General features: G+C 43.8%; 1 protein-coding gene across 5 annotated transcripts in view; it reads left to right on the top strand.

Annotated features, from left to right (window-relative positions):
- The window catches only part of LOC124049001 (ankyrin-1-like), an 82,989-nt gene that overhangs the window by 42,619 nt on the left and 24,749 nt on the right, over positions 1-15,621 (top strand). For all 5 annotated transcript variants that reach the window (XM_046370265.1, XM_046370262.1, XM_046370263.1 and 2 more), the window contains exons 2-6: positions 3,295-3,396; positions 8,431-8,529; positions 9,163-9,261; positions 9,377-9,475; positions 10,029-10,214. In XM_046370265.1, the coding sequence (XP_046226221.1) occupies positions 3,295-3,396; positions 8,431-8,529; positions 9,163-9,261; positions 9,377-9,475; positions 10,029-10,214 (585 nt within the window). The remainder of the gene's footprint in view (positions 1-3,294; positions 3,397-8,430; positions 8,530-9,162; positions 9,262-9,376; positions 9,476-10,028; positions 10,215-15,621) is intronic.

Raw genomic sequence — 15,621 nt, 5'->3', positions numbered from 1 at the left:
CGTACTTTTTGGAGAAATGTCCTCAAAAAATCGAACTGTTTGGCCATAATGACCATCGTTATGTTCGGAGGAAAAAGGGGAGGCTTGCAAGCCGAAGAACATCATCCCAACCGTGAAGCACGGGGGTGGCAGCATTATGTTGTGGGGGTGCATTGCTGCAGGAAGGACTGGTGCACTTCACAAAACAGATGGCATAATGAGGGAGGAAAATTATGTTGATATATTAAAGCAACATCTCAAGACATCAGTCAGGAAGTGTCACGCCCTGACCATAGAGAGCACTCTGGATTCTCTATGGTGTAATAGGTCATGACTAGGGGGTTTTCTAGTTATTTTAGTTCTATGTTGGTGTGTGAGTATGGTTCCCAATTGGAGGCAGCTGAATATCATTGCCTCTAATTGGGGATCATACTTAGTGTGTTCCTTTTCCCACCTGCGATGTGGGATATTGTTTAGAGTTAATGCGTATGCGTGCGCTACGTATTTGCACGTTTGTTAATCTTTGTTGTTGTTTGGAAGTTCACTATAATAAATATGTGGAACTCCACTTATTTAAACGACGGGCATGACAGGAAGTTAAAGCTTTGTCGCAAATGGGTCTTCAAATGGACAATGACCCAAGCATACTTCCAAAGTTGTTGCAAAATGGCTTAAGGACAACAAAGTCAAGGTATTGGAGTGGCCATTACAAAGCGCTGACCTCAATCCCATAGAAAATTTGTGGGCAGAATTGAAAAAGCATGTGCGAGTAAGGAGGCCTACAGACCTGACTCAGTTACACCAGCTCTGTCAGGAGGAATGGGACAAAATTCCCCCAACTTATTGTGGGAAGCTTGTGGAAGGCTACCCAAAAGGTTTGACCCAAGATAAACAATTTAAAGACAATGCTACCAAATACTAATTGAGTGTATGTAAACTTCTGAACCACTGAGAATGTGATGATAGAAATAAAAGCTGAAATAATTAATTCTCTCTACTATTATTCTGACATTTCACATTCTTAAAATAAATTGGTGATCCTAACTGACCTAAGTTAGGGAATTTTTACTAGGATTTAATGTCAGGAACTGTGAAAAACTGAGTTTAAATGTATTTGGCTAAGGTGTATGTAAACTTCCATCTTCAATTGTAGATCATATTAACTCTCAGGCTACCCCTTAGTTACTGTAGGTCAGAATGAGATAGAAAAAGCCTTAAAATGGTGGAACTGATCATGCATATCAGATGTGAATCCAATATACGCTCATCGGACAGTTGATTAGGTACACCTAGTTAGGACCCGCTCGTTGCCTCCAGAACATTCTGAATTCTTTGGGCCATTCTATAAGGTGTCTTAAATGTTACTCAAGGATGTTGGTCCATGCTGACACGATGGCATCACGCAGTTGCTGCACACTGGACGGCGGTACTTTCCTGCTGTGAACAGCCCGTTTGTTCTCTCATCCCAAACATGCTCTATTGAGATGAGGTCTGGGGACTGCGCAGGCCATTGAAGTAAACTGAACTTGCTGTCATGTTCCAGGCGATGTTTTTCCACTCCTGAATTGTCCAGTGTTGGTGATCAAATGCCCACTGGAGATGCTTCTTCTTGTTTTTAGCTGATGAGAGTGGAAACCAGTGTGATCGTCTTCTACAATAGCCCATCCATGACAAGGATCAACGAGTTGTGTGTTCAGAGATGCCGTTCTGCACACCACTGTTGTATTGCACTGTTTGTGTCTCACCTTTTCACTTACACGATTCTTGCCATTCTCCTTCGACCTCTCTCTCTTTCCGCCCATAGGACTGCCACTGACTGGATGTTTTTTTATTTGTCGCACCATTCTCGATAAACCCGAGACGTTGTCGTGCATAAAAAGGTCACTTGTTTAGGTCACTTGTTTTGCCCATTCTAATGTTAAATCGAACAGTAACTGAATGCTTCGATGGCTGTCTGCCTGCTTTATATAGCAAGCCACGGCCACGTGACTCACTGTCTGTAGGAGCAATCCATTTTCATGAGCGGGGTGATTTACCTAATAAACTGGCCGGTGAGTTTATATTTCTACTTCCTGTTTGAAACATCAGAAATATGTTCCAGTACTCATGTGTGCGCAATACATATTTATAGATTTTCAATTGTACAAATTAAGTGTGTGTGAGGGAGGACACATTATATCTTATATTACCACATTATATCTTGGTAATAGCATCTTATCTAACACATTACCAGAGACTGAATGAAAATACACACACTGCATAGTGTTAGTTTTATGCTGGGAAGACGTCAGCCTGGATCCATCATCCATACATTACTGAGGAAGAGAGAGAGCGAGGAGAGAAAGGAGCAGCTTACACCCCCTCCCATTGGGATTGCACACAGGAGAGAGAGAGAGAGAGAGAGAGAGAGAGAGAGAGAGAGAGAGAGAGGGAGAGAGAGAGAGAGAATGTTAAGGCCACAAGGAAAAGAAGAGAAGGTAGATAAAGGGATGCAGAGAGATGGGTCGCAGGGAGAAACAGGAAGGAGGTAGAAGGGAGTGGTATAGAGGGAGAGAGAAATGGGTGGGAAAGAGAAGCAAAGAGCAGAGGAAAATGTCTTCTACACTCTTAGAAAAAAAGGTTCCAAAAGGGTTCCCATAGGATAACCTTTTTTGGTTCCATGTAAAAACCCTCTGTAGCTGTGTGGCTGGAGGTGAGTAGGCGCACTGTATAGAATCTATATAATACCTGTCCTCAAGGCGGAGACTGTATTCTGGACTACAGTATTAGGCAGCCTGTCTGGCTGATCATGGTGGCAGAAGTGAACACATCATTTTCACAGAGGCTTTATAAGTCAGACAGTAATGTTCTCTGCTATGGATAGCTGCCAAACTCCTAGTGAGGGGCAGCCTCACCAATTTTAGATTGTCAGCCATTTTTGACTCTCAGACAGCAGAATACTGAGTAGTTTCGAAAAAATAGACTGATATTGAAGAATGTCTCTGACCTACTATTGTAGATCATGGATGACCAAGCAGCTTTTATACTGTTATGCCTATGTTTTTCGTTTTTTCAGAAAATAGAATTGATTTAATATGAACTCTTTTGCCTCGTGTTAGCCCTGGAATGTACAACCAGACTAATGTTCTGTCTCTCACATCTTCTCTCTCTCTCTCTCTCTCTCTCTCTCTCTCTCTCTCTCTCTCTCTCTCTCTCTCTCTCTCTCTCTCTCTCTCTCTCTCTCTCTCTCTCTCTCTCTCTCTCTCTCTCTCTGTCTCTCTCTCTATCTTTATCTTTATCATTGTCTATGTCTGATTGTGTTCTCTTCCCCTCCAGGCGGATGCTGCCACCAGTTTCCTCCGTGCGGCCCGTTCAGGGAACCTGGACAAGGCTCTGGACCACATCAAGAATAGAATAGACATCAACACATCCAATCAGGTACATCAGAGATTCCTCATGCTGCCCAAGGTCACTGTCTGGTACACAGGGTCTCTAGGCAAGAGAGTTAATGTATTGTCTCGTAAAACATTTATTTAATCAGACTTTATGAAGATGATATTATAGACGAGGTTTTTATAGATTACATTATCTGTTTTCTGTCATTAACAGTCAAGTCTTGCCTAGATAAACGTGTAGTTCATTGTCTCAGTGTGTGTGTGTGTGTGTGTGTGTGTGTGTGTGTGTGTGTGTGTGTGTGTGTGTGTGTGTGTGTGTGTGTGTGTGTGTGTGTGTGTGTGTGTGTGTGTGTGTGTGTGTGTGTGTGTGTGTGTGTGTGTGTGTGTGTGTGTGTGTGTGTGTGTGTTTGTGCGTGCGTGCGTGTGTGTGTGTGTGTGTGCGCACACGCATGTATAACCATGTCACCACATAGCCCCCCGTTTTCCTGTGTCATGCTACTCCAGCCGTGTTTACTGTGGCACTAATGCCAGACATTCACAACCTTAATTAAGAAATATATATAATTAGCCATATATCCAGACTATCTCTCTTCTCCTCCCCGCTCCTCAATCTGTCCCATAGCACCTTGTTGCATCATGAGAGATGCACAATGTTTAAATAACATCACATGTAAAGAAAAACTAAGCATGTAGTTTTAGTTTCTGTTTTGAACATACGGATGTGTTACATTTGTGAGTGAACGCTAGCTTAAGTGGAAGTGAATCTGTTATGTATTTTTCATCAGTACTTTGGTGAATGGAAGGGAGTTCAGTTTGTACACATAACCACTTAGGGCAGCTTGGGGAATGCACGCCCACTCTGTAAGCCTACAGCCTGCAGCCTGCTACTGCAACCCCTCAGCACCATTCACAGAAACAACCATGGCACCAAGCCGACAATAAAACTAATTCCACAATCTCTACACCAGATAATACTGCCACTATAATAATACCACTACTGGCTAAGGCTAGGATCAGAGGTAGAGCTATCATACAAATGAGGATGTGTGCTTTAGTGTGCATTCATTGCTGCATGTGTGTATGCTTTTGGAAATGATTCAGACCCCTGTTTCCACATTCTGTTATGTAACAGCCTTATTCTAAAATCTTTTCTTTTAAATTCCCCTCATCAATCTACACACAAAACCCCATAATGACAAAGCAAAAAAAAAAGTAGAAATGTTTTGCAAATTTATTAAAGATAAAAATCAGATACCTGATTTACAGAAGTATTCAGACCCTAGTCCAGCGACGGTCAACGGTCCGGAACCTCCAGCGACGGTCAACGGTCCAGAACCACCAGCGATGGTCAACGGTCCGGAACCACCAGCGATGGTCAACGGTCCGGAACCTCCAGTGATGGTCAACGGTCCAGAACCACCAGCGATGGTCAATGGTCCAGAACCACCAGCGACGGTCAACGGTCCGGAACCTCCAGCGACGGTCAACGGTCCAGAACCACCAGCGACGGTCAACGGTCCAGAACCACCAGCGATGGTCAACGGTCCAGAACCTCCAGTGACGGTCAACGGTCCGGAACCTCCAGCGACGGTCAATGGTCCGGAACCACCAGCGATGGTCAACGGTCCAGAACCACCAGCGATGGTCAACGGTCCAGAACCTCCAGTGACGGTCAACGGTCCGGAACCTCCAGCGACGGTCAACGGTCCGGAACCTCCAGCGACGGTCAACGGTCCGGAACCACCAGCGATGGTCAACGGTCCGGAACCTCCAGTGATGGTCAACGGTCCGGAACCACCAGCGATGGTCAACGGTCTGGAACCTCCATTGATGGTCAACGGTCCGGAACCTCCAGTGATGGTCAACGGTCCGGAACCTCCAGCGACGGTCAACGGTCCAGAACCACCAGCGATGGTCAACGGTCCAGAACCACCAGCGACGGTCAACGGTCCGGAACCACCAGCGATGGTCAACGGTCCGGAACCTCCAGTGATGGTCAACGGTCCGGAACCTCCAGTGATGGTCAACGGTCCGGAACCTCCATTGATGGTCAACGGTCCGGAACCTCCAGTGACGGTCAACGGTCCGGAACCTCCAGCGACGGTCAACGGTCCAGAACCACCAGCGATGGTCAACGGTCCAGAACCACCAGCGACGGTCAACGGTCCGGAACCTCCAGCGACGGTCAACGGTCCAGAACCACCAGCGATGGTCAACGGTCCAGAACCACCAGCGATGGTCAACGGTCCGGAACCTCCAGTGATGGTCAACGGTCCGGAACCTCCAGGCAAGGCGTCCATTCCAGCTCCAGGGCAGGAGCCTTCCTCTGCGCCGGTTTCCAGTCCAAGCACGGCGTCCAGTCCCGCTCCATGGCCGGAGCCTTCCTCTGCGCCGATGCCCAGTCCAGGCACGGTGTCCAGTCCCGCTCCAGGGCAGGAGCCTTCCTCTGCGCCGGTGCCCAGTCCAGGCACGGCGTCCAGTCCAGCTCCATGGCCAGAGCCCTCCTTTGCGCCGATGCCCAATCCAGGCACGGTGTTCAGCCCGGCGCCATGGCCAGGTCCGGGGTCTGGGCAGGGGCTACGACCTGCACCGGAGCCGCCACCGACACTAATCACTCCCCCTACCCTCCCTATTTGGCTTCAGTGTAGAAGACAGAGTTCGCAACATTTGGGGGGGGTGTAGTAGGTCAGGGTGTGACTAGAGGGTGTTCTAGTATGTCTATTTCTATGTTGGTGCTAATATGGTTCCCAATTAGAGGCAGCTGTTTATCTTTGCCTCTGATTGGAGATCGTTTTTAGGTAGCCATTTCCCCACCTGTGTTTTGTGGGATATTGTTTGTGTTTAGTTGCCTGTGTGCACGTCATGACTTCACATTTCGTTGTTTCTTTATTGTTTTGTTTGTTTCACGGAGATTAAAAATATGTGGAACTATACTCACGCTGCGCCTTGGTCCGCTCATTACGACGATCGTGACCGTTTCTACAACTTCATTGGAGTCCACCTGTGGTAAATTCAATTGATTGGACACGATTTGGGAAGGCACACACCTGTCTATATAAGGTCCCAGTTGAAAGTGCATGTCTGAGCAAAAACCAAGCCATGAGATCGAAGGAATTGTCCATAGAGCTCCAAGACAGGATTGTGTTGAGGCACAGATCTGGGGAAATGTACCAAAACATTTCTGCACCATTGAAGGTCCCCAAAACACCGTAGCCTCCATCATTCTTAAATGGAAGAAGTTTGGAACCACCAAGACTCTTTATAGAGCAATTGGCGGAGAAGGGCCTTGGTCAGGGAGGTGACCAAGAACCCGATAGTCACTCTGACCGAGCTCCAGACTTCCTCTGTGGAGATGGGAGAACCTTCCAGAAGGACAGCCATCTCCGCAGCACCCCAACAATCAAGCCTTTATGGTAGAGAGGCCAGAAGGAAGCCACTCCTCAGTAAAAAGCATGTGACGGCCCGCTTGGAATTTGCCAAAAGGCACCTAAAGGAATCTCAGACCATGAGAAACAAACTTGTCTGGTCTGATGAGACCAAGATTGAACTCTTTGGCATGAATGCCAAGTGTCACGTCTGGAAGAAACTTGGCACCATCCCGACGTTGAAGCATGGTGGTGGATGCTTTCCTTTTCAGCGGCAGGGACTGGGAGACTAGTCAGGATTGAGGGACAGATGAACGGATCAAAATACAAAGAGATCCTTGATGAAAGCCTACCTCAGACTGGGGCGAAGGTTTTACTTACCAACAGGACAACGACCATAAGCACACAGCCAAGACAACGCTGGAGTGGCTTCGGGACAAGTCTCTGTATGTCCTTAAGTGGCCCAGCCAGAGCCCGGACATGAACCCGATCTACAATAACATCTCTGGAGAGACCTGAAAATAGCTGTGCAGCAATACTCCCCATCCAACCTGACAGAGCTTGAGAGGATCTGCAGAGAAGAATGGGAGAACTCCCCAAATACAGGTATGCCAAGCTTGTAGTGTCATACCCATGAAGACTTAAAGCTGTAATCACTGCCAAAGGTGCTTCAACAAAGTACTGAGTAAAGGGTCTGAATTCTTATGTAAATGTGATATTTAGTTTTTAAATTTTTAATTCATTTGCAAAAATGTCTAAATATCAGTTTTTGCTTTGTCATTATGGGGTATTGTGTGTAGATTGATGAGTGGGAAAAAACTATCCATTTTAGAACAACGCTGTAACATAACAAAATGTGGGAAATGTCAAGGGGTCTGAATACTTTACGAATGCACTGTCTGTGGGTATGTGGTGTGTATGTAGACACACATTTTCTATGTTTTGTATACCGTATGTGTTAAAATTTGGATTGGAGTTACATTTACATTTAAGTCATTTAGCAGACGCTCTTATCCAGAGCGACTTACAAATTGGTGCATTCACCTTATGACATCGAGTGGAAGTAGAGCATATAGCTATGCTAAAAGTTGGTGCTACTGCTGCTGTTCTAGAAAATCCTAGGATTCAGGGTTTTACATGTCAGCCTGCCAACCTGCTCCTGCCCTATCTACAATCCAGCAGACTCCAGCCAGCTCACAGAAACACATCGGTGATTCACACACTTGTTTGCATGTGTGTGCGTTTGCGCGTGCGTGCATGTGTGTTTGTCTCCCCAGTGAGTGTGTTATCTGCGTGAATTGAGTGAGGGCAGGAGAGGGACCAGTGTGCTTTGCATAACTGTGGCCAGTCACGGTACTGCAGGCTGGCAGAGCAGAGAAAGGCACAGACTGTACTGTTAGACTGTCTGATTCTGCAGCTGTACACCCAGACAAGCCTGAAATAAATCCATGCTCTCTCCTTCCTTTGAGACCCAACTGAAACAGTCTTAAGGTTGTTAATCTTCTGAAATATTTTCGTGCTGCTTCTGTAACCACTGTGGGTTTTGAGTTTCTCTGCTTGTTATTCTTAGTACTGTATATCTACTGCTCAGAAATCCATGTTATAGATGGATAAAAAGGCTGTCAGATTTGGTTGGAGCTCACTCTGTAGGCTGACGATTTGTTCTGATGGTTCTGTGTGGTCACTGCTGATTTCCACTGCTGTCACTGCAGAATGGGCTCAACGGTTTGCATCTGGCCTCGAAAGAAGGCCACGTCAAGATGGTCCTGGGGCTACTACACGCTGGCATTGTCCTGGAGACCACAACTAAGGTACTACTCACACACTGCTCACTGCTTACCAGGACTCCACTCACATACTGTACCACAGAACAGATGCATAGCACCTACCTCTGACTTCTGATTGAGATATTCACCAGCGAGCTATGTAACAGGCTGTTTACAGACCGGATCCACCACATGGATTATAAGCTTAAACACATGCTTATGACTTTTTCCGCTCATTTGATTTGCCTGTAAACATATATCTAGTTTAATCTAACACATATCTATCTAATAAGTCATAACTCACTATTTCTGAGCTGTGTTTCGTGAATTAAGCTTTTTAAATAGAGATTTTGGTTATTAGGCTGCTCTCTGCTCCCTGTGTGTGTGTGTGTGTGTGTGTGTGTGTGTGTGTGTGTGTGTGTGTGTGTGTGTGTGTGTGTGTGTGTGTGTGTGTGTGTGTGTGTGTGTGTGTGTGTGTGTGTGTGTGTGTGTGTGTGTGTGTGTGTGTGTGTGTGTGTGGTGTGTGTGTGTGTGTGTGTGTGTGTGTGTGTGTGTGTGGTGTGTGGCTCCCTGTGTTCCTGTGTCATGCCACTCCAGCCTTGTTTAATGTGGCACTAATGCCAGTCATTCACAACCTTATTGAAACAATGTTTGTGTATGTGTGTCTGTCACCTCCAGAAAGGGAACACTGCCCTCCATATCGCTGCGTTGGCAGGCCAGGAGAGAGTGGTGGCTGAGCTCGTCAACTATGGAGCCAATGTCAATTCCCAGTCACAGGTGAGTCATCTGGGACATTATACTGCACATTACTGTTACCTGGGAAGGGGGGTTGTGTGCATGTATATTTGTGTGTGTTGCTGGTAACCATGCGCCATGTGCCTCTTCCTTACAGAAAGGCTTCAGTCCCCTATACATGGCTGCACAAGAGAACCACTTAGATGTAGTAAAGTTTCTGCTAGAGAACGGAGCCAATCAGAGCCTTCCAACAGAGGTGAGTGAAAGCCCATAGAGCAAACAGACATTTAGTTGTTTCTCAGATGTGTATTGGATTCAGTCCAATAGACAATGCTACATTAACCTTCTCGCATCTTTCTATTACAGTAATTTCAATCTACATTGTCCCAAATTTGCCACTATCTTTATTTTCTTTCTCTCTCTCTTCCTCTGCCTCTACTTACCCGTCTCTCACCCCCTCCATTATCATTTGGCTTGTCTCCCTTTCCCCCTCTCCCTCTTTTCCTCCTACTCCCTTGCTGTCTCTCGTTGACCTTGCTTACCTTCTCCCTCCCCTCCTCCTCTTTACCCCTTCTTACTTTACTGCCTCGATACCTCTCCCTCTGTCCTTCCTCTCCCCCTTCCTCCCTTTTTACCCCGGCCACCCCTCCCTCTATCCCTTCTTCTCCCTCCCCTCCTCCTCTTTACCCCTTCTTACTTTACTGCCTCGATACCTCTCCCTCTGTCCTTCCTCTCCCCCTTCCTCCCTTTTTACCCTGGCCACCCCTCCCTCTATCCCTTCTTCTCCCTCCCCTCTCTCACCCTGTCAGGATGGGTTCACACCACTGGCGGTGGCTCTTCAGCAGGGTCATGAGAACGTGGTGGCCCTGCTCATCAACTACGGCACCAAGGGCAAGGTCCGTCTGCCCGCCCTGCACATCGCTGCACGCAACGACGACACACGCACTGCCGCAGTGCTGCTGCAGAACGACCCTAACCCTGACGTCCTCAGCAAGGTACTGTTCACTGTGTGTGTGTGTGTGTGTGTGTGTGTGTGTGTGTGTGTGTGTGTGTGTGTGTGTGTGTGTGTGTGTGTGTGTGTGTGTGTGTGTGTGTGTGTGTGTGTGTGTGTGTGTGTGTGTGTGTGTGTGTGTGTGTGTGTGTGTGTGTGTGTGTGTGTGTGTGTGTGTGTGTGTGTGTGTGTGTGTGTGTGTGAGTCTGTACGCGAGTGTGAGTGCGAGTGTGTGGGTGCGTGCGTGTGACTGTGATGACTCATTAAGCCTTAATATGCTGATGTCGTTAGCTGAAGTAATCAGTCATAACACTGTTGTGTTGACTTGGAGAAAAACAATAGCAGCAAAAGTGATTACATGAATAAACAAAAAGGCTGCCAGCAAACATGGATTATGAAAATAAGATAAAAAATCTCTCTGTGTGTCTCTCTCTCTATATATATGTTTCTGTCTCTTTATCTCTCTGTCTCTGTGTCTCTCTATATATATATATATATATATATATGTTTCTGTCTCTTTATCTCTCTCTCTGTCTTTGTGTCTCTCTCTCTATATATGTTTCTGTCTCTTCATCTCTCTCTCTGTCTTTGTGTCTCTCTCTCTATATATGTTTCTGTCTCTTCATCTCTCTCTGTCTTTGTCTCTCTCTCTATATATATGTTTCTGTCTCTTCATCTCTCTCTCTGTCTTTGTGTCTCTCTCTCTATATATGTTTCTGTCTCTTCATCTCTCTCTCTGTCTTTGTGTCTCTCTCTATATATATGTTTCTGTCTCTTCATCTCTCTCTCTGTCTTTGTGTCTCTCTCTATATATATGTTTCTGTCTCTTCATCTCTCTCTCTGTCTTTGTGTCTCTCTCTCTATATATGTTTCTGTCTCTTCATCTCTCTCTCTGTCTTTGTGTCTCTCTCTCTATATATGTTTCTGTCTCTTCATCTCTCTCTCTCTGTCTCTGTGCCTCTCTCTATATATATGTTTCTGTCTCTTTTTCTCTCTCTCTCTGTCTCTGTGCCTCTCTATATATATGTTTCTGTCTCTTCATCTCTCTCTCTGTCTTTGTGTCTCTCTCTCTATATATGTTTCTGTCTCTTCATCTCTCTCTCTCTGTCTCTGTGCCTCTCTCTATATATATGTTTCTGTCTCTTTTTCTCTCTCTCTCTGTCTCTGTGTCTCTCTATATATATATGTTTCTGTCTCTTTATCTCTCTCTCTGTCTCTGTGTCTCTCTCTCTCTATATATGTTTCTGTCTTTTTATCTCTCTCTGTCTCTGTGTCTCTCTCTCTCTATATATATATATATATATATATATATATATATATATGTTTCTGTCTCTTTATCTCTCTCTCTGTCTCTGTGTCTCTCTCTCTATATATGTTTCTGTCTCTTCATCTCTCTCTGTCTTTGTGTCTCTCTCTCTATATATGTTTCTGTCTCTTCATCTCTCTCTCTGTCTTTGTGTCTCTCTCTCTATATATGTTTCTGTCTCTTCATCTCTCTCTCTGTCTTTGTGTCTCTCTCTCTATATATGTTTCTGTCTCTTCATCTCTCTCTCTGTCTTTGTGTCTCTCTCTCTATATATGTTTCTGTCTCTTCATCTCTCTCTCTGTCTTTGTGTCTCTCTCTCTATATATGTTTCTGTCTCTTCATCTCTCTCTGTCTCTTGTGTCTCTCTCTCTATATATGTTTCTGTCTCTTCATCTCTCTCTCTGTCTTTGTGTCTCTCTCTCTATATATGTTTCTGTATCTTCATCTCTCTCTCTCTGTCTCTGTGCCTCTCTATATATATGTTTCTGTCTCTTTATCTCTCTCTCTGTCTCTGTGTCTCTCTCTATATATATGTTTCTGTCTCTTCATCTCTCTCTCTCTGTCTCTGTGCCTCTCTATATATATGTTTCTGTCTCTTTATCTCTCTCTCTGTCTCTGTGTCTCTCTCTATATATATGTTTCTGTCTCTTTTTCTCTCTCTCTCTGTCTCTGTGCCTCTCTCTATATATATGTTTCTGTCTCTTCATCTCTCTCTCTGTCTCTGTGTCTCTCTATATATATGTTTCTGTCTCTTCATCTCTCTCTCTGTCTCTGTGTCTCTCTATATATATGTTTCTGTCTCTTCATCTCTCTCTCTGTCTCTGTGTCTCTCTATATATATGTTTCTGTCTCTTCATCTCTCTCTCTGTCTCTGTGTCTCTCTCTCTATATATGTTTCTGTCTCTTCATCTCTCTCTCTGTCTCTGTGCCTCTCTCTATATATATGTTTATGTCTCTTCATCTCTCTCTCTGTCTTTGTGTCTCTCTCTCTATATATGTTTCTGTCTCTTCATCTCTCTCTCTGTCTTTGTGTCTCTCTCTATATATATGTTTCTGTCTCTTCATCTCTCTCTCTGTCTTTGTGTCTCTCTCTCTATATATGTTTCTGTCTCTTCATCTCTCTCTCTGTCTTTGTGTCTCTCTCTCTATATATGTTTCTGTCTCTTCATCTCTCTCTCTGTCTTTGTGTCTCTCTCTCTATATATGTTTCTGTCTCTTCATCTCTCTCTCTGTCTTTGTGTCTTTCTCTCTATATATGTTTCTGTCTCTTCATCTCTCTCTCTGTCTTTGTGTCTCTCTATATATATATGTTTCTGTCTCTTCATCTCTCTCTCTCTGTCTCTGTGCCTCTCTCTCTATATATGTTTCTGTCTCTTTTTCTCTCTCTCTGTCTCTGTGTCTCTCTATATATATATATGTTTCTGTCTCTTTATCTCTCTCTCTGTCTCTGTGTGTCTCTCTCTATATATATATATATATGTTTCTGTCTCTTTATCTCTCTCTCTGTCTCTGTGTCTCTCTCTCTCTATATATGTTTCTGTCTCTTCATCTCTCTCTCTCTGTCTTTGTGTCTCTCTCTATATATATGTTTCTGTCTCTTCATCTCTCTCTCTCTGTCTTTGTGTCTCTCTCTATATATATGTTTCTGTCTCTTCATCTCTCTCTCTGTCTTTGTGTCTCTCTCTCTATATATGTTTCTGTCTCTTCATCTCTCTCTGTCTTTGTGTCTCTCTCTCTATATATGTTTCTGTCTCTTCATCTCTCTCTCTGTCTTTGTGTCTCTCTCTCTATATATGTTTCTGTCTCTTCATCTCTCTCTCTGTCTTTGTGTCTCTCTCTCTATATATGTTTCTGTCTCTTCATCTCTCTCTCTGTCTTTGTGTCTCTCTCTCTATATATGTTTCTGTCTCTTCATCTCTCTCTCTCTGTCTCTGTGCCTCTCTCTATATATGTTTCTGTCTCTTTTTCTCTCTCTCTCTGTCTCTGTGTCTCTCTATATATATATATATATGTTTCTGTCTCTTTATCTCTCTCTCTGTCTCTGTGTGTCTCTCTCTCTCTATATATGTTTCTGTCTCTTTATCTCTCTCTGTCTCTGTGTCTCTCTCTCTATATATATATATATATATATATGTTTCTGTCTCTTTATCTCTCTCTCTGTCTCTGTGTCTCTCTCTCTATATATGTTTCTGTCTCTTCATCTCTCTCTCTGTCTTTGTGTCTCTCTCTCTATATATGTTTCTGTCTCTTCATCTCTCTATCTGTCTTTGTGTGTCTTTCTCTATATATGTTTCTGTCTCTTCATCTCTCTCTCTGTCTTTGTGTCTCTCTCTCTATATATGTTTCTGTCTCTTCATCTCTCTCTCTGTCTTTGTGTCTCTCTCTATATATATGTTTCTGTCTCTTCATCTCTCTCTCTCTGTCTTTGTGTCTCTCTCTCTATATATGTTTCTGTCTCTTTTTCTCTCTGTCTCTGTGTCTCTCTATATATATATATGTTTCTGTCTCTTTATCTCTCTCTCTGTCTCTGTGTGTCTCTCTCTCTATATATATGTTTCTGTCTCTTTATCTCTCTCTGTCTCTGTGTCTCTCTCTCTATATATATATATATATATGTTTCTGTCTCTTTATCTCTCTCTCTGTCTCTGTGTCTCTCACTCTCTATATATGTTTCTGTCTCTTTATCTCTCTCTCTGTCTCTGTGTCTCTCTCTATATATATGTTTCTGTCTCTTCATCTCTCTCTCTCTGTCTTTGTGTCTCTCTCTATATATATGTTTCTGTCTCTTCATCTCTCTCTCTGTCTTTGTGTCTCTCTCTCTATATATGTTTCTGTCTCTTCATCTCTCTCTCTGTCTTTGTGTCTCTCTCTCTATATATGTTTCTGTCTCTTCATCTCTCTCTCTGTCTTTGTGTCTCTCTCTCTATATATGTTTCTGTCTCTTCATCTCTCTCTGTCTTTGTGTCTCTCTCTCTATATATGTTTCTGTCTCTTCATCTCTCTCTCTGTCTTTGTGTCTCTCTATATATGTTTCTGTCTCTTCATCTCTCTCTCTGTCTTTGTGTCTCTCTCTCTCTATATATGTTTCTGTCTCTTCATCTCTCTCTCTTTCTTTGTGTCTCTCTCTATATATGTTTCTGTCTCTTCATCTCTCTCTGTCTTTGTGTCTCTCTCTCTATATATGTTTCTGTCTCTTCATCTCTCTCTCTGTCTTTGTGTCTCTCTCTCTATATATGTTTCTGTCTCTTCATCTCTCTCTCTCTGTCTCTGTGCCTCTCTCTATATATATGTTTCTGTCTCTTTATCTCTCTCTCTGTCTTTGTGTCTCTCTCTCTATATATGTTTCTGTCTCTTCATCTCTCTCTGTCTTTGTGTCTCTCTCTCTATATATGTTTCTGTCTCTTCATCTCTCTCTCTGTCTTTGTGTCTCTCTCTCTATATATGTTTCTGTCTCTTCATCTCTCTCTCTCTGTCTCTGTGCCTCTCTCTATATATATGTTTCTGTCTCTTTATCTCTCTCTGTCTTTGTGTCTCTCTCTCTATATATGTTTCTGTCTCTTCATCTCTCTCTCTCTGTCTCTGTGCCTCTCTCTATATATATGTTTCTGTCTCTTTTCTCTCTCTCTCTGTCTCTGTGCCTCTCTCTATATATATGTTTCTGTCTCTTCATCTCTCTCTCTGTCTCTGTGCCTCTCTCTATATATATGTTTCTGTCTCTTCATCTCTCTCTCTGTCTCTGTGTCTCTCTCTATATATATGTTTCTGTCTCTTTATCTCTCTCTCTGTCTCTGTCTCTGTGCCTCTCTCTATATATATATGTTTCTGTCTCTTTATCTCTCTCTCTGTCTCTGTGTCTCTCTCTCTATATATGTTTCTGTCTCTTTATCTCTCTCTCTGTCTCTGTGTCTCTCTATATATATATATATGTTTCTGTCTCTTTATCTCTCTCTCTGTCTCTGTGTCTCTCTCTCTCTATATATACGTTTCTGTCTCTTTATCTCTCTCTCTGTCTCTGTGTCTCTCTCTCTCTATATGTTTCTGTCTCTTTATCTCTCTCTCTGTCTCTGTGTCTCTCTCTCTATATATGTTTCTGTCTCTTTATCTC

This window comes from Oncorhynchus gorbuscha, linkage group LG11 (assembly GCF_021184085.1).
Source record: "Oncorhynchus gorbuscha isolate QuinsamMale2020 ecotype Even-year linkage group LG11, OgorEven_v1.0, whole genome shotgun sequence".
Lineage (NCBI taxonomy): Eukaryota > Metazoa > Chordata > Actinopteri > Salmoniformes > Salmonidae > Oncorhynchus > Oncorhynchus gorbuscha.
This window is presented reverse-complemented; position numbering and strand designations above follow the sequence as displayed.